Raw genomic sequence first — 15,649 nt, 5'->3', positions numbered from 1 at the left:
AGAATTCTAGCCAGAATCTACCTTCTCAAGTGATGTTCCTGAGAAGTTTATGCTGGAAGCTCCCTGTAGATAATGAGGGGCGCTACCGTGGGAGCTGACATGGTTCTAACTGTTCAGGGCTGAGGCTGTGTAGCTGAAGACAAAAGCTTGGAGCTTGACCAGAAACTGTTCCTTGGGCCGTGGCCAGAGCAAAGAGCTGGTGCTGCCATCTGCTGGCCACGGAGAAAGAAGACCCACACCCCGCCTGTTGGTAGGAAGAGGGAATGGCTACCTGATGGGGAGGGATGGGAACCTGTCACAACCTGTTTAGTTTAGAGGTGAGGAAACTGACGAAAAGGTCACATAACTGGTTTGTGGTGTAGCTGGGGCCAGAAAGCAAGTTCAGGATTCCTGTAAAGCCTGATGCCTGCTCCTCCGGGTTCAGACACGTGGAATGTAAAATCTCTAAACTGCAGTTTGGCCGTTTCCTACTTCTTCCTTCTGTTTTCACTTTCTTGGATCAGTCCTTAGGGAATTACCTCATTGTACTTCTAGTAACAGGCTGCCCTCCCCCTGTCGACCTCCTCCAGTCTTTGCTTTGGCTTGGTCAGAGGCCAATAAAATAAAGTGAAAGAAGTTGGAGGATGAAGGATTGTGGGCACAGCCCAGCCCCCAGCTTCTCCCTGGAGGACTTCATCTGGGAGGTGCTGGTAATGTAAATGAAAGGTTCTGCCCCAGGAGGGGGCGTGTAGGGGGGGTTTGAAGGACGGCACTTCACTTCCAGGACAGCACAGCATCTGCAGAACAGACCCCCAGATGCTTGGCTGAGGACATCTCCTATAAGCTCCACGTCAAACACCTCTCTGCTATAGGCCAAGCGTTGCTCTCACTTTTCTCCTCATGTGCACCCACTCTCCCTTACACACTCACCTATCTTCACCCACACTTGCCCTCCACCCTCACCTGGAAGGCACAGGGTAATCAAAATGACTTCCTGTCAGAGGCAGTTCAGCTAAGTCTTCAGAGATGTCTGGGTTTTGTGTGTGCTACTCTCTCCACCATGCTGTTTGCTGTGTACACACCTCTAGTATAATTACAGTGAAATATGGGCTAAGTGAGGTTGACTTGTGTGTCTGTTTCCTCTACAGGACCTATGAGTTTACCAAGGTCAAGGATTGTGTCTTTTATGTCTTTGTGTCTTAATCTCTGGTACTTAATGCCTGATGCATGGTGATCAGTTAAAAAAAATGTTAGTTGGATGAGTAAATAAGTGAATGATTAAGATGAACGTTATATAAAATAATGAAGGCAATTAGAAAGCAAGGAATTTTTATGTAGCACATGGGACAAGTGTGCAACTTTCAGGATGACAGCTTTGAAGGGGACAATATTTATGCAAAGTTCAGTATTTGATGCATTTGTTTAAAATCAGTCATCTGTCTAATACTAACTTTCTGTTTGTATGTCGCAGTGTAATTTTGCAATTCCTTTTTACAACTTTATTATCTTACTTGATACCCACACCCAGCGCTGAAATAGGGTGGTTAGGTGATGAGCCCCCAGGAATATGCTTGTGGCAGAGCTCATGTTGGAACCTAATGCTCTGATCTCCTAGCCAGCTGTCCTTACCACCATGTCAGGGTCCAGGCCCCCTCTGACTAGCCTCCTGGTATCAACTGGGATTATCCAACCTCCTTAGTAGAACTCAGTTACATTACCAGGAGGAAAAACACAGCTTTGCCTTTTGCAGAAGGACAATGAAATACAGACCTATGAAAGAACGCACCCACATGGGGCACTGCCTGTGGAAATCACTAGGAGAATTTGAGGTGTACGTTAAAGTCGGACACGTCGATGTCCATCAGAAGAACCTCTTTCCAGGATCAAAAGGTGACTAGAGTCAACAAAATAGAAATCCTGGGGCACCTGCTTGAGGAGGCCACCTGGGTCTGTGAAATGAGTGAACAGGAGGGAGCTGCAGCAACGCAGAGAGGGGATGAATCTACACGTGTTCCACATGAACCATCAGAGGCACAAAGTGCCTATGAGAAATGCTCTGTCTGCCAACAAAGAGAGACAGTGACCACAGATGGCTCTAGGGCAGCTTCTCCAACATCTGGGAAATTAAGTTGAATGCTATGACTTTGCTAAATATAGAAATATATCAACTCTAAGAATGTAAAAGATACATCAAAATTGCTAACCTTTCCATTTAAAAATTTATTTCCAGGAGTTCCCTGGTGGCCTAGTGGTTAGGATTCTGGGCTTTCACGGCGGTGGCCTGGGTTCAATCCCTGGCCGGGGAACTGAGATCCCACAAGCCGCGCAGCCAAAAAAAAAAAAAGTATTTCCACAGATATTTGATCCATGTGGTTAGAGGGGCTTTGGAGGCTGCAGTCACGCACAGCAAATAGGTGTCTTATCAAATCTTGCCCTTACAGACCGTGAGGAGAATTTGCTATTTGTAATCCTGGGCTATATACAAAAGATTAAGCAACTGGACATTTAAAAATAACCATTTTCAGTTTAATAGATTAACTAGAAGTGTATCTGTTGCAACATGTACCATTTTGATATTAAAATTTTTTGATCTGATACAATTTTGCATGGGCTGAAAATAAACAGATCAAGCTAAAACAACATGAAAGGCAAAGGGAATTTGGTTAAAGCTGGGAGAGAGGAAAGCATGACAGTACCGACACTTTCTAACCCTCCAGACAGAGGAGAAACCCACAGGTCTGGTTCTGTGTCTGGAACAGAAGGGAATATGCAGGAACCTGGATGGTGCTGCCTATAAAGAAAGGTTAATAATGGATAATCACAAGAGAAAGAGTCTTACTAAAATCTTTGTTCTCTTCATGAAATGTTAGAAAGGATTGTCCAGGATATTAACTCTCATCAGGAATTTGTTTTTTTGAATATCCTGCATGTTTACCTTGCCTGATACAACTTTTTCCCATGGTGGGAGACTCAAGAGTGTCTGAAGCCACTGGTCTTCTGTTAACTCAGAGCTTGAGTACCACCATTCCTAAGAGGAGACAAAGAGAACACAGAATTCATCAGTGCTCCTCAGCTTGTGTGGTCAAGAGTGGGGTAATCCCAAAATGGTCAAATGTCCCTGAGGTTTTAAAACCAGGCGAACCCACAGGCAAACAATGAATTTTGCCCCCCAAACTAGGATACTAACACATGACTCTTTAAATAAACATGTAGAAGCGTACATCCATTCACTTATTCAACAAATACCGAGTATAAGGCACTATGCTAGGGACCCAGTGGTTTTTGCATTCTAAGAGTTCACATTCTTGAAGGGAGGCAAGACATGGAACACAAAGTGGAATGTGGTGAGACCTACGAGAAGGTGGAGATCTTGCTAAAGGGGATTTGCAGGAGGGGAAGATCCCATGAGAACTCAAAGGGGAAGAGGAGATGCAAATACCTGACCTATGGACGTGTCACCCCTTTCAGTAAGCCTCTGATGGCCTTTCACACCGGGTGAAACCCAGCCGGGCAGTGGGCTTCTGGGGCTCCTTCGCATCCCCTGTGAGCATCCCCTTCCCCAGCTTGCTAGCTGATGCTACATACTTTGCTCATGTTCAGCCAGCATTTCTCCAGCACATTCCCTTGTGTTTCACAGAGCTGTAAGGCTGTGTTCAGGAAGAGGTTGCAGTTCTGGCCATCTCCCATTAGTATACAGACATAGGCCATCAGGTGGTAGAGCCTCGGGTAGAAGACAGGCCCAGTGGTATTTTGAGCCACCAGATTCTCCAAGTTCTACAGAAAAAAAGCAACATTCAGAATCAGAAACGGGTCCTTGACTGGAAAGATTTTTCCTTCTCAGATGATTTGGGGTCATTTCAAGGGTATAAGCAATCAAGCAAAAAAGCGTATTACAGAGACATACATAGAAAGTAGTGGAGATTAGATGATAAATGTCAGGTGGAGTAGCCCCAGTGGCCTACCCAGACCAAGAATGTGATATGGGTGGGCGCAATAACCCTTTTTGGCCACCACTTTTTAAAAATGAAACTAGGTCCCCCTGAAATTCAGTTCCCCTGCTGAGTTTATGATTAACCTTTCTATCTAAAACTTTATTCTCTTTCTTGTCCTGCCTCCCTGTTCCCCCCAGGATTGAGGAGCATCAAAGAAAGGGGGTGACTGAAACTAAGCAGGACCCTGCAGGGCTCTCCCACATACAAAAGCCCTTCTGTGTCCCCTGTTTCCTGTTTGTAGAAAAGGGCTTTGGTCTTCTAGGCCTTCCCTGAGTTCCAAAGGGTAGACTCAAGCAGTTACTAATTAGGGAAGTGAGGGGATGCAGAAAAACAGTCAAGAAACAATAGTTCAGTGATAAAACAGAGTCCTAGCTCCTCCCCAAGGGATAATACATCACAAACTGATACCTATCTTTGAGTTCTTCTGCAGGAACTAAGACCCCCACCCAGGTAGAGGACTGTGACTACACGCTGACTACAAGATACAGACCCAGACTGGTTGGAACCAGAAAGCTAATGATTAAGATTCCTGAAACACCGCCCTATTACATCACCACCAGCCAATCAGAATAAAGTCATGTACCCTGCAGCTCTCACCCCAAAATGTTGCCTTTAAAAACCCTTCCCTGAGGGACTTCCCTGGTGGTCCAGTGGTTAAGAATCCGCCTTCCAGTGTGAGGGACATGGGTTTGATCCCTGGTCAGGGAACTAAGATCCCACGTGCTGCAGGGCAACTAAGCCTGTGCACTCTAGAGCCTGTGCACCACAACTAGAGAGCCTGCGCGCTGCAACTAATGAGCCTGCACACTCTAGAACCTGCATGCACAACGAAGATCCCACGTGCCGCAACTAAGACCTGATGCAACCAAATAAATAAATAAATATTAAAAAAATAAAAAATAAAAACCCTTCCCTGAAAATCTTTGGGGAGTTTGGGTCTTTTGAACATGAGCCACCCATTTTCCTTGCTGGGCCTGACAATAAATGCTGTACTTTCCATCACCACTACCTGGTGTCAGTAAATTGGCTTTGCTGTGTGGTGGGCAAGCAGGCCCAAGTTCAGTTCGGTAACAACAACAACAAAACCACAATATTTTCTTTTGATTACCAAAGCAATACAAGTTAATTTTCAAAATTTAGAGAATTATACCTCAATTGAAAAAAAAATGTAGACATTGGAGAGGGGGGAAAAAAGGGAAAAACGAAAAAACAACTCAGAATTTAGGGAAAAAATGAGGATAGAAAAAAAAATCACTCGTAACCATAACACCTAAAAAGAAATATTTCCACATTTGGATACATACTCTCCCGTTTTGTTATTTCTTTGCTGTGGACAGGGAATGTTGCCCACCATCGCAGTTCTACAAGAATCAAGCCATTAGCCACTGCAGCCACCCACCGATGGTGGGGCCTGAGAAAAACAGGAAGCATTTTGTGTTTTGGATACTGGCCATAGATAGTTAAGATGCATATCTAAGGAATAATTTCAGTGAACCCAGATCCTTGCATCTTCCGTACATAGAAAAGTGCTAAAGTCATTAACTTGAGATATGTGTTCTTTGTGACTAGCAGTAATCTTCTGATGTTCTTCCCAGGAAAAAACTCCTATATATGCTGTCTCCTTCCTTACTTCTTCAGAGCAGTTACTCAAAAGCTATCTGAGAGGCCATCCTCCAGGCTACAGCTATAGTCCTCAGTAAGATCCCTGAAGAAAATTTAACTTGCAACTTTTACGTTGTTTTTTTCTTCAGTCGACACTGCCTATCACTTACACACACACACACACACACACACACACACACTCATACCCACCACAACTGGGATCATACTGAAACAGGAGGGAAGGGGGCAGGGAACAATCTTTGAAAGAATAACATAGCCCGAGGACAGGACATAAACGGATTAAAACCAAATGGGTCCAAGGTGGTGGACAAGTCGACTTTCACTAGACCTTGAGACTCAGTATACACTCACTGTAATTCAGCAAGCTAAATGACACACCCACATGTACCATAACAGTTCCAAGGATCCATAAGGATCAAAAAGTGGGCAGTGGCCCAATTCCTGGAAATCCCCACCCCTTCCCTGAAATAGCTGGAATACTCCTCCCACTCATTAGCCTATGAAATTAGCCAGCCCTATAAAAACTGACAACCCCCATACCCTGGTGCCTTTCTCACCTTCTGAAATGGCCCACACTCTGTCTGTGGAGTGTGTTTCTTCCAAGGCCTTTCTCACCTTCTGAAATGGTCCACACTCTGTCTGTGGAGTGTGTTTCTCTCTAAATAAATCCACTTCTTACCTATTACTTTGTCTCTCACTGAGTTCTTTCTGCGATTAGACATCAAAAACCTGAGCTTCAGTAATCCCTGAAACCAGGTGTGTGATCTCAGTTGTAAGACTATGGGTTTTGGCCGGGTTCGAGCCCCGGCACATGGGTTCTAGTCCCAATCTGAGGTGCATAAGTTTCAAAATTAATCACCAATACAGTAACATTTTTTTCTCATTTAGTACCACGTTATGAATATTTTCCAATGACATGATTCTTTTTTTTTCTTTTCTTTTTTTAACATCTTTATTGAGGTATAATTGCTTTACATTGTTGTGTTAGTTGCTGCTGTATAACAAAGTGAATCAGCTATATGTACACATATATCCCCATATACCCTCCCTCTTGGGTCTCCCTCCCACCCTCCGTATCCCAGCCCTCTAGGTGGTCACAAAGCACCGAGCTGATCTCCCTGTGCTATGCAGCTGCTTCCCACTAGCTATCTATTTTACATTTGGTAGTGTATATATGTCCATGCCACTCTCTCACTTCATCCCAGCGGACCCTTCCCCCTCCCCATGTCCTCAAGTCCATTCTCTACGTCTGTGTCTTTATTCCAGTCCTGCCCTTAGGTTCATCAGAATCATTTTTTTTTTTTAGATTCCATATATATGTGTTAGCGTATGGTATTTGTTTTTCTCTTTCTGACTTACTTCACTCTGTATGACAGACTCTAGGTCGATCCACCTCATTACAAATAACTCACTTTCGTTTCTTTTTATGGCTGAGTAATATTCCACTGTATATATGTGCCACATCTTTATCCATTCATCTGTCGATGGACACTTAGGTTGCTTCCATGTCCTGGCTATTGTAAATAGTGCTGCAATGAACATTGTCGTACATGTCTCTTTTTGAATTATGGTTTTCTCAGGGTATATGCCCAGTAGTGGGATTGCTGGTCGTTAGTTCTATTTTTAGTTTTTTAAGAAACCTCCATACTGTTCTCCATAGTGGCTGTATCAATTTACATTCCCACCAACAGTGCAACAGGGTTCCCTTTTCTCCATACTCTCTCCAGCATTTATTGTTTGTAGATTTTTTGATGATGGCCATTCTGACCAGTGTGAGGTGATACCTCACTGTAGTTTTGATTTGCGTTTCTCTAATGATTAGTGATGTTGAGCATCCTTTCATGTGTTTGTTGATAATCTGTATACCTTCTTGGAAGAAATGTCTATTTAAGTCTTCTGCCCATTTTTGGATTGGGTTGTTTTTTTGATATTGAGCTGCATGAGCTGCTTGTATATTTTGGAGATTAATCCTTTGTCAGTTGCTTTGTTTGCAAATATTTTCTCCTGTTCTGAGGGTTGTCTTTTTGTCTTGTTTATGGTTTCCTTTGCTGTGCAAAAGCTTTGAAGTTTCATTAGGCCCCATTTGTTTACTTTTGTTTTTATTTCCATTTCTCTAGGAGGTGGGTCAAAAAGGATCTTGCTGTGATTTATGTCATAGAGTATTCTGCCTGTGTTTTCCTCTAAGAGTTTGATAGTGTCTGGTCTTACATTTAGGTCTTTAATCCATTTTGAATTTATTTTTGTGTATGGTATTAGGAAGTGTTCTAATTTCATTCTTTAAATGTAGCTGTCCAGTTTTCCCAGCACTGCTTATTGGAGAGGCTGTCGTTTCTCCATTGTATAATCTTGCCTCCTTTGTCAAAGATAAGGTGACCATATGTGCGTGGGTTTATCTCTGTGCTTTCTATCCTGATCTGTATTTCTGTTTCTGTGCCAGTACCATACCGTCTTGATTACTGCAGCTTTGCAATATAGTCTGAAGTCAGGGAGCCTGATTCCTCCAGCTCTGTTTTTCTTTCTCAAGATTACTTTGGCAATTTGGGGTCTTTGGTGTTTCCATACAAATTGTGAAATTTTTTGTTCTAGTTCTGTGAAAAATGCCATTGGTAGTTTGATAGGAGCTGCATTGAATCTGTAGAGTGCTTTGGGTAGTATAGTCATTTTCACAATGTTGATTCTTCCAGTCCAAGAACATGGTATATCTTTCCATCTGTATCGCCTTTAATTTCTTTCATCAGTGTCTTATAGGTTTCTGCATACAGGTATTTTGTCTCCTTAGGTAGGTTTATTCCTAGGTATTTTATTCTTTTTGTTGCAATGGTAAATGGGAGTGTTTCATTAATTTCTCTTTCAGATATTTTGTCATTAGTGTATAGGAATGAAAGAGATTTCTGTGCATTAATTTTGTATCCTGCTACTTTACCGAATTCATTGATTAGCTCTAGTAGTTTTCTGGTAGCATCTTTAGGATCCTCTATGTATAGTATCATGTCATGTGCAAACAGTGACAGTTTTACTTCTTCTTTTCCGATTTGGATTCCTTTTATTTCTTTTTCTTCTCTAATTGCTGTGGCCAAAACGTCCAAAACTATGTTGAATAATAGTGGTGAGAGTGGGCAACCTTGTCTTGTTCCTTATCTTAGTGGAAATGGTTTCAATTTTTCACCATTGAGAATTATGATCCCTTGATCATTATGTAGTGTCCTTCTTTGTCTCTTGTAATAGTCTTTATTTTAAAGTCTATTTTGTCTGATATGAGAATTGCTACCCCAGCTTTCTTTTGATTTCCATTAGCATGGAATATCTTTTTCCATCCCCTCACTTTCAGTCTGTATGTGTCCCTAGGTCTGAAGTCGGTCTGATGTAGACAGCATATATACAGGTCTTGTTTTTGTGTCCATTCAGCCAGTGTATGTCTTTTAGTTGGAGCATTTAATCCATTTACATTTAAGGTAATTATCCATATGTATGTTCCTATTACCATTTTCTTAATTGTTTTGTTATTGTAGATCTTTTCCTTCTTTTGTGTTTCCTGCCTAGAGAAGTTCCTTTAGCATTTGCTGTAAAGCTGGTTTGGTGGTGCTGAATTCTCTTAGCTTTTGCTTGTCTGTAAAGGTTTTAATTTCTCCATTGAATCTGAATGAGATCCTTGCTGGGTAGAGTAATCTTGGTTGTAGGGTTTTCCCTTTCACACTTTAAATATGCCCTGCCACTCCCTTCTGGCTTACAGAGTTTCTGCTGAAAGATCAGCTGTTAAACTTATGGGGAGTCCCTTGTATGTTATTTGTTGCTTTTCCCTTCCTGCTTTTAATATTTTTTCTTTGTATTTAAATTTTGATGGTTTGATTAATATGTGTCTTGGCTTGTTTCTCCTTGGATTTATCCTGTTTGGGACTCTCTGTGCCTCCTGGACTTGATTGACTGCTTCCTTTCCCGTATTAGGTGATTTATTCTGACCAAGACACTGTCCCTTGAGCACTGGCTAAGGGAGTATTCAAATAAGCAGTTAAAATGCGATGGGGAAGTTTTCAACTATAATCTCTTCAAAGATTTTCTCAGTCCCTTTCTTTTTCTCTTCTTCTTCTGGGGCCCCTATAATTCAAATGTTGGTGTGTTTAATGTTGTACCAGGGGTCTCTGAGACTGTCCTCAATTCTTTTCATTCTTTTCTCTTTACTCTGCTTGTGTTTGTTATTTCCGCTATTTTATCTTCCACGTCACTTATCCATTCTTCTGCCTCAGTTATTCTGCTATTGATTCCTTCTGGAGAATTTTAAATTTCATTTATTGTGTTGTTCATCATCGTTTGTTTGCTCTTTAGTTCTTCTAGGTCCTTGTTAAACATTTCTTGTATTTTCTCCATTCTATTTCCAAGGTTTTGGATCATCTTTATTATCATTACTCTGAATTCTTTTTCAGGTAGGCTGCCTATTTTCTCTTCATTTGTTTGGTCTGTTGGGTTTTTACCTTGCTCCTTCATCTGCTGTGTATTTCTCTGTCTTCTCATTTTGCTTAATTTCCTGTGTTTGGGATCTCCTTTTCACAGGCTGCAGGTTCGTAGTTCCTGTTGTTTTTCGTGTCTGCCCCCAATGGGTAAATTTGGTTCAGTGGGTTGTGTAGGCTTCCTGGTGGAGGGGACTGGTGCTGTGTTCTGGTGGATGAAGCTGGATCTTGTCTTTCTGGTGGGCAGGACCATGTCTGGTGGTGTATTTTGGGGTGTCTGTGAACTTAGTATGATTTTAGGCAGCCTCTTTGCTAATGGGTGGGGTTGTGTTCCCGTCTTCCTAGTTTTTTGGCATGGGGTGTCCAGCACTGGAGCTTGATGGTCATTGAGTGGAGCTGGGTCTTAGTGTTGAGACAGAGATCACTGGGAGAGCTCTCGCCGATTGATATTACGTGGGGCCAGGAGGTCTCTGGTGGTCCAAAGTCCTGAACTCGGCTCTCCCACCTCAGAGGCTCAGGCCTGACACTTGCTCAAACACCAGGACCCTGCCAGCCACACGGCGTAGACAACTGTGGTAAAAATCTGGCTGGTATCTTGGATTTTTCTTTGCTGGGCGATTTATCCTGAGCAAGACACCATCCCTTGAGCACCAGCTAAGGGAGTATTCAAATAAGCAGTTAAAATGCAGTGCAGGCAACATGGGAATGAGGATCCTCAGGGAGAACACAAAGCAGGAACTTCTTAATTTCTCCTGAAAGATGTGGAAGGGATGTGCGATCTGAAGGAAGAAGACATGGCCAGACAAACAATGTTGAAAGAAAGCAGATTTATATATATAAAGGCACTAGACAAGGGTGGATGGTTGCTGCAAGAATTCAAAATAGTTCTGAAAGTTTGAAGAGTAGATTTGGGTAAAGGGAGTTAAAGAAAATCTGGAGATGAAGCTGAAGTGACATGCAGATGTTCTATCTTTAAGGGCTCTTTTAAACGACATGATTCTTTTACATCAGATCTCACAAATTCAAATGCTGACACAGCTGGGCAAGAAACATAAATAAGAGGCTGAATGTAGCAAGATAAGAAGCAGAGGGGATTATGTCATACTGAAGAGGGTATGCCCTAAATGTCACCCCTCATCAATTCCAGCCAGTAGCTGCCCTTTAGGATTGGGGCCTAGAGTCATCAGATACTCCAATTTTTAAAACAAGAGTAAGAAATTCAGATTTTTTTTTTAATGTGAAAGTATCCCAGGGACTTCCCTGGTGGTCCAGTGGAAAATAATCCACCTTACAATGCAGGAGATGCGGGTTTGATCCCTGGTCAGGGAACTAAGATCCCACATGCTGTGGGGCAAATAAGCCCATGCGCCACAACTACTGAGCTCACATGCCTCAACTAGAGAGCCTGCGTGCCACAAACTACAGAGCCCACGTGTTCTGGAGCCTGAGCGCCACAACTAGAGAGAGAAAAACCCTCATGCCACAACTAGAGAGAAGCCCGTGTGCCGCAACGAAGAGCCCATGCACCGCGACGAAAAGATCCCGCATGCTGCAACTAAGACCCAACGCAGCCAAAAGTAAATAAAATATCTTTAAAAGAAAAGAAAAATAAATCCCAATGTTTAAATACACCATTTCTGACTTAACCAATATTTTTGAAAGGCATATGCTTTTTATTTTCCCCTAGTTTTTTAAATACTATAAACCTGAGATCAACATCTTTATAGATAAATTTTTGTTTGCCATCTGATTATTTCCTTAGGTTAGTTCCTAGGAGGACAATTAAATGATGTGCATATTTTAAAGATATTCATGCATTTTGCCAGAATGCTCTCTAGAAAGTTTATGAGAGTCCTTCAGAGTATGAATGTGTCTTCTCTCATGTCTTTGCTAACTTGATGGTCAACAATACAATGTCTTTTTCTTTTATTGCGTTTACTTCAATTTCATAGAAATGCATTGAAACATTGAGTTTTCCTGACTAACCTGTTACATGTTTATTCTATCAATTATTTATTCACGAAGTTAAACATCTGCCGTGTGTAACCAAGCAGGACCCTGTGGGGCCTTCTCGGGACAGACCGCTCCCACCACGTCCTCTGCCTTCCTCCTGTTTGTAGAAGAGCTGTAGTCTCCCAGGCGCCCCCTGAGTCATAGAAGCCTGGCTCAAGAATGAATGACTGAAAGGATACGACCATGTAGTGACAAAAATGGCAGTTGGGCCAGGAGCACTAGTAACAATTTAAACAGTACATCAGCCATATGGCAGTCACAGAATCTTTAGTTCCTCCATGAAGTAACTAGATAACACTACGGGTTGCACATTTCCTGAGTTGTTTTATAGATGTTAGAAGCTAACTACTTAATGACCATGAGATACAGCCCCCAGACCTACTGGAGCCTGAGGATTGATGACGTTAACCCCTGTGACACTGCCCTGTTACCTCAACATCAATCAGAGAAATGTGTACAAGCTGATCACATACCCTGTGAATCTTCTCCCTCACCTTGCCTTTAAAAATGCTTCCCTGAAACCTCTTGGGGAGTTTGGGTTTTTTGAACATTAGCTGCCCCAGACTCCTTGTCTGGCACCTTACAGTAAATGCTGCACTTTCCTTCACCACACCTGGTGTCAGTAGATTAGCTTTGCTGCATGTGGGAGAACGAGCACAAGTTTGGTTCAGTAACATGTGTAAAAGGCATTGCTCTGTGTACTGTGGGAGGTACTAAGTTTGATTTTGTGTTCTCTTGTGTTCTTGTGTTCTTTCTACCCCCCACCTCTACCACTCCCTCTCATTCCTGGGCTTCCCAGCCCCATCCCCTTCTGGAACTCAAAGCACAAACTCCTGGAGTACAAAGACAACATTTTACACATCTTTGTTGTAATCCCAATAGCACCTATTGTGTTTTTAACCTGTACTGTCTTTGGGATAGGTGACTTTTATACTTTACTACTCATTAAATAAAGACGTGCTTTCTTTTAACCAGCTGCTAATTTATCTACCTGGATTTCCATATATCAGGTTGGCCAAAATTGTGGTACCCCTTTATTAGCACTGAGTATTTAAAAGTGATAATGGGGGCTTCCCTGGTGGCGCAGTGGTTGAGAGTCGGCCTGCCGATGCAGGGGACACGGGTTTGCGCCCCGGTCCAGGAGGATCCCACATGCCGCGGAGCGGCTAGGCCCGTGAGCCATGGCCGCTGAGCCTGCGCGTCCGGAGCCTGTGCTCCGCAGCGGGAGAGGTCTCAACGGTGAGAGGCCCGCGTACCGCAAAAAAAAAAAAAAAAAGTGATAATGACAGTCAACCCATATGTCATACGTAATGTGCCTGGTATTTGAAAGGAAAAAGAGAATGTTGGAATAAATTAAATCATATTTAAGATGGTAAAAATCTATTTTTTAAAAACAACATGAAGTTAAGCATGTTTTAAATCCCCCACAAGTAATTTTCTTAAGGAAAGACATTTGCTCCATCAAATTACGTGAAATAAATTACATAATACACATAATAATTACATAAGTCATATGTAATACATAATAATTACATAAAACAAAATGTTTTATATCACCAATTTCCATATACTGTGTGAGAGCCAGAAGAATGTTTTATGAATCAGAAATATAAATACATGTTCTATGTCAAAGAGTACATACCTCCAAGCAGTGATGACAGTGAACTTGTGTGTTTTTGGAGGCGGCGATTTAGTCAGCTGGTGTGAACAAATTGCAGGAAGAGATGCTGAGGTTGAGTGTGCTATGAGAGTGGTAGGGAGTGGGCTCCCACCTGGGCAAATTCAAGACTTTTCTATCCAGCAGCAGTGAAGAAGACCCAGCCCATAACAACGCCTCCGAAGATTAAATGAGCTACTATTCTTCACTGGTCTCAAGATGCCTTGTTTTGAAACATTTTTAACATCTCTGAAATAGGGATGTGCCTTAAAATTGTCAGCATCTAGATTCTGCCAACAACCTGAAGGAACCTGCAAGCAGGTTCTTCCCCAGATGAGAAAATACCTCGGCCAACACCTTGATTTTAGCCTTGTAAGACCCTCAGCAGAGAACCCAGCCAAGCTCGTCCAGACTTTTGACTGCTAAGCCCGGAGGTGAGAAAAGAAGTGCTGTCATTTAAGCTGTTAAGGTTGTGTACTTGGAGACCTAGCAGTAGAAAAGGAATTCACCTGCATTCAGTTTCTAAGAGAACAAGGCAAACACTTGTTAAGACGACCCTGGAGGTTCAGCCCTTCATTCTCTTAGGGAGGCTTGCCCATGCTGGGCTGTAGACTCTGGGAGTCAGGCACCAGGTTTAATTTGCTCACTCTTGTACCCCAACACATAGTACCAGGTCCTTACTACGTATCAGCTGAATGTTTTAAATTGCTGTGTGCAAAGATTTATCTACCAAGATGTTTATCACAGCAACAGCAATAAAGTACTACAGAAAAATTCTATCTAAGAATAATTTGGCAATATCATCTAATAGTATATCTATAAGATAAAATACTAGGCTTCCTTTTAACTAGTGGTGCAGAAAACAATTTAACGGCAGGGAATTATTCATAAATATATCTTATTTAGTAGCTAGTTTAAAAAATGGAAATGCATGCACACACATGGAAGAAAAATTGGAAAGTGATATCTTAATATGTATAAAGTGATTATCTCTGAGTAGTAAGGTTGTGGGCAATTTATATTCTAATTATGGGGAGGGAGTGGCCTTCAAAAACTTAAACTATAAAACACGTGTAACTTCTGTAATCAGAGAAAATAATTATCACAGGAGGTAGAGAAAAATCCATTTAAGGCATGACTTACCGGGGAAACCAGAGAAGAGGCCTTACCTTGAGTAGGTCAACTCCACTGTCCTGAGCATTCTCTGATTGTTCTTCAATTTGCTTTTGAAGGTAGAGAACTTGCCCTTCCATGTACCTACTGAGGCCTATGTAGTAAAGAGCTGCTGGGGTTCTTCTTGACACTAGACTTTTGGCTCTGTTGGAAAATGTGTGAAAGTTGTCCCACTCCTGAAGTCTGGCATACCTGTATCACCACAGAAGAATAAGAAAAATCCCCATCACCCTTGGAATGGGCTGGTTTCCTGAAATGGGTCTCTCTAGAGGTGTAGCTCCTAGTACGTTGGTCTCTGGAAGCCTGCCACTGGCCTATTCAGGGAAAATTATGTGATATGGAGCAAGGACAGAATAGAATTGTTTGATGATTTCAAATGAATATAATTGGGGGGAATACTTCGGCAATATTAGCTACCATTTAATTCTTTGGACTCTTTAAAGTGAGGGAATTTCCTGGAAGTCCAGTGGTTAGGACTCCTCACTTTTACTACCAGGGGCCCGGGGTTCAATCCCTAGCCAGGGAACTAAGATCCCCCAGGCTGTTCGGTGTGGCCAGGAAAAAAATGAAACAGATCAGGCACTTGGAGCTATAAATTCTGGGGCTTGAAGAAATTGCTCTGATTTCAAAGAGAGATAGCCTGGGCTGACACTATTCAAGGTGTGGGCCACAGACAGGCATCATCAGTACCATCTGAGTGCTCCTTAGAAATGCAAGCTCTCTGGTCCAACCCAGACCTACCGAATCAGACAGGTTCTGGGGATGGGGCC

General features: G+C 42.3%; 1 protein-coding gene across 1 annotated transcript in view; it reads right to left on the bottom strand.

The window, feature by feature from the left end:
- Window positions 1-2,845: 2,845 nt before the first annotated feature.
- The window catches only part of ADCY10 (adenylate cyclase 10), a 96,321-nt gene continuing 83,517 nt past the window's right edge, over window positions 2,846-15,649 (bottom strand). Inside the window, exons 30-32 of the mRNA XM_029229372.1 lie at window positions 14,876-15,071; window positions 3,565-3,753; window positions 2,846-3,007 (exon numbers count right to left, since the gene is read on the bottom strand). Coding sequence (XP_029085205.1) covers window positions 2,846-3,007; window positions 3,565-3,753; window positions 14,876-15,071 — 547 coding nt within the window. The remainder of the gene's footprint in view (window positions 3,008-3,564; window positions 3,754-14,875; window positions 15,072-15,649) is intronic.

Source organism: Monodon monoceros, unplaced genomic scaffold (genome assembly GCF_005190385.1).
Source record: "Monodon monoceros isolate NGI ecotype Baffin Bay Population unplaced genomic scaffold, NGI_Narwhal_1 Super_Scaffold_18, whole genome shotgun sequence".
Classification (NCBI taxonomy): Eukaryota; Metazoa; Chordata; class Mammalia; order Artiodactyla; family Monodontidae; genus Monodon; species Monodon monoceros.
The sequence above is the reverse complement of the archived record's forward strand: the minus strand, read 5'-3'. Positions and strand labels throughout refer to the sequence as shown.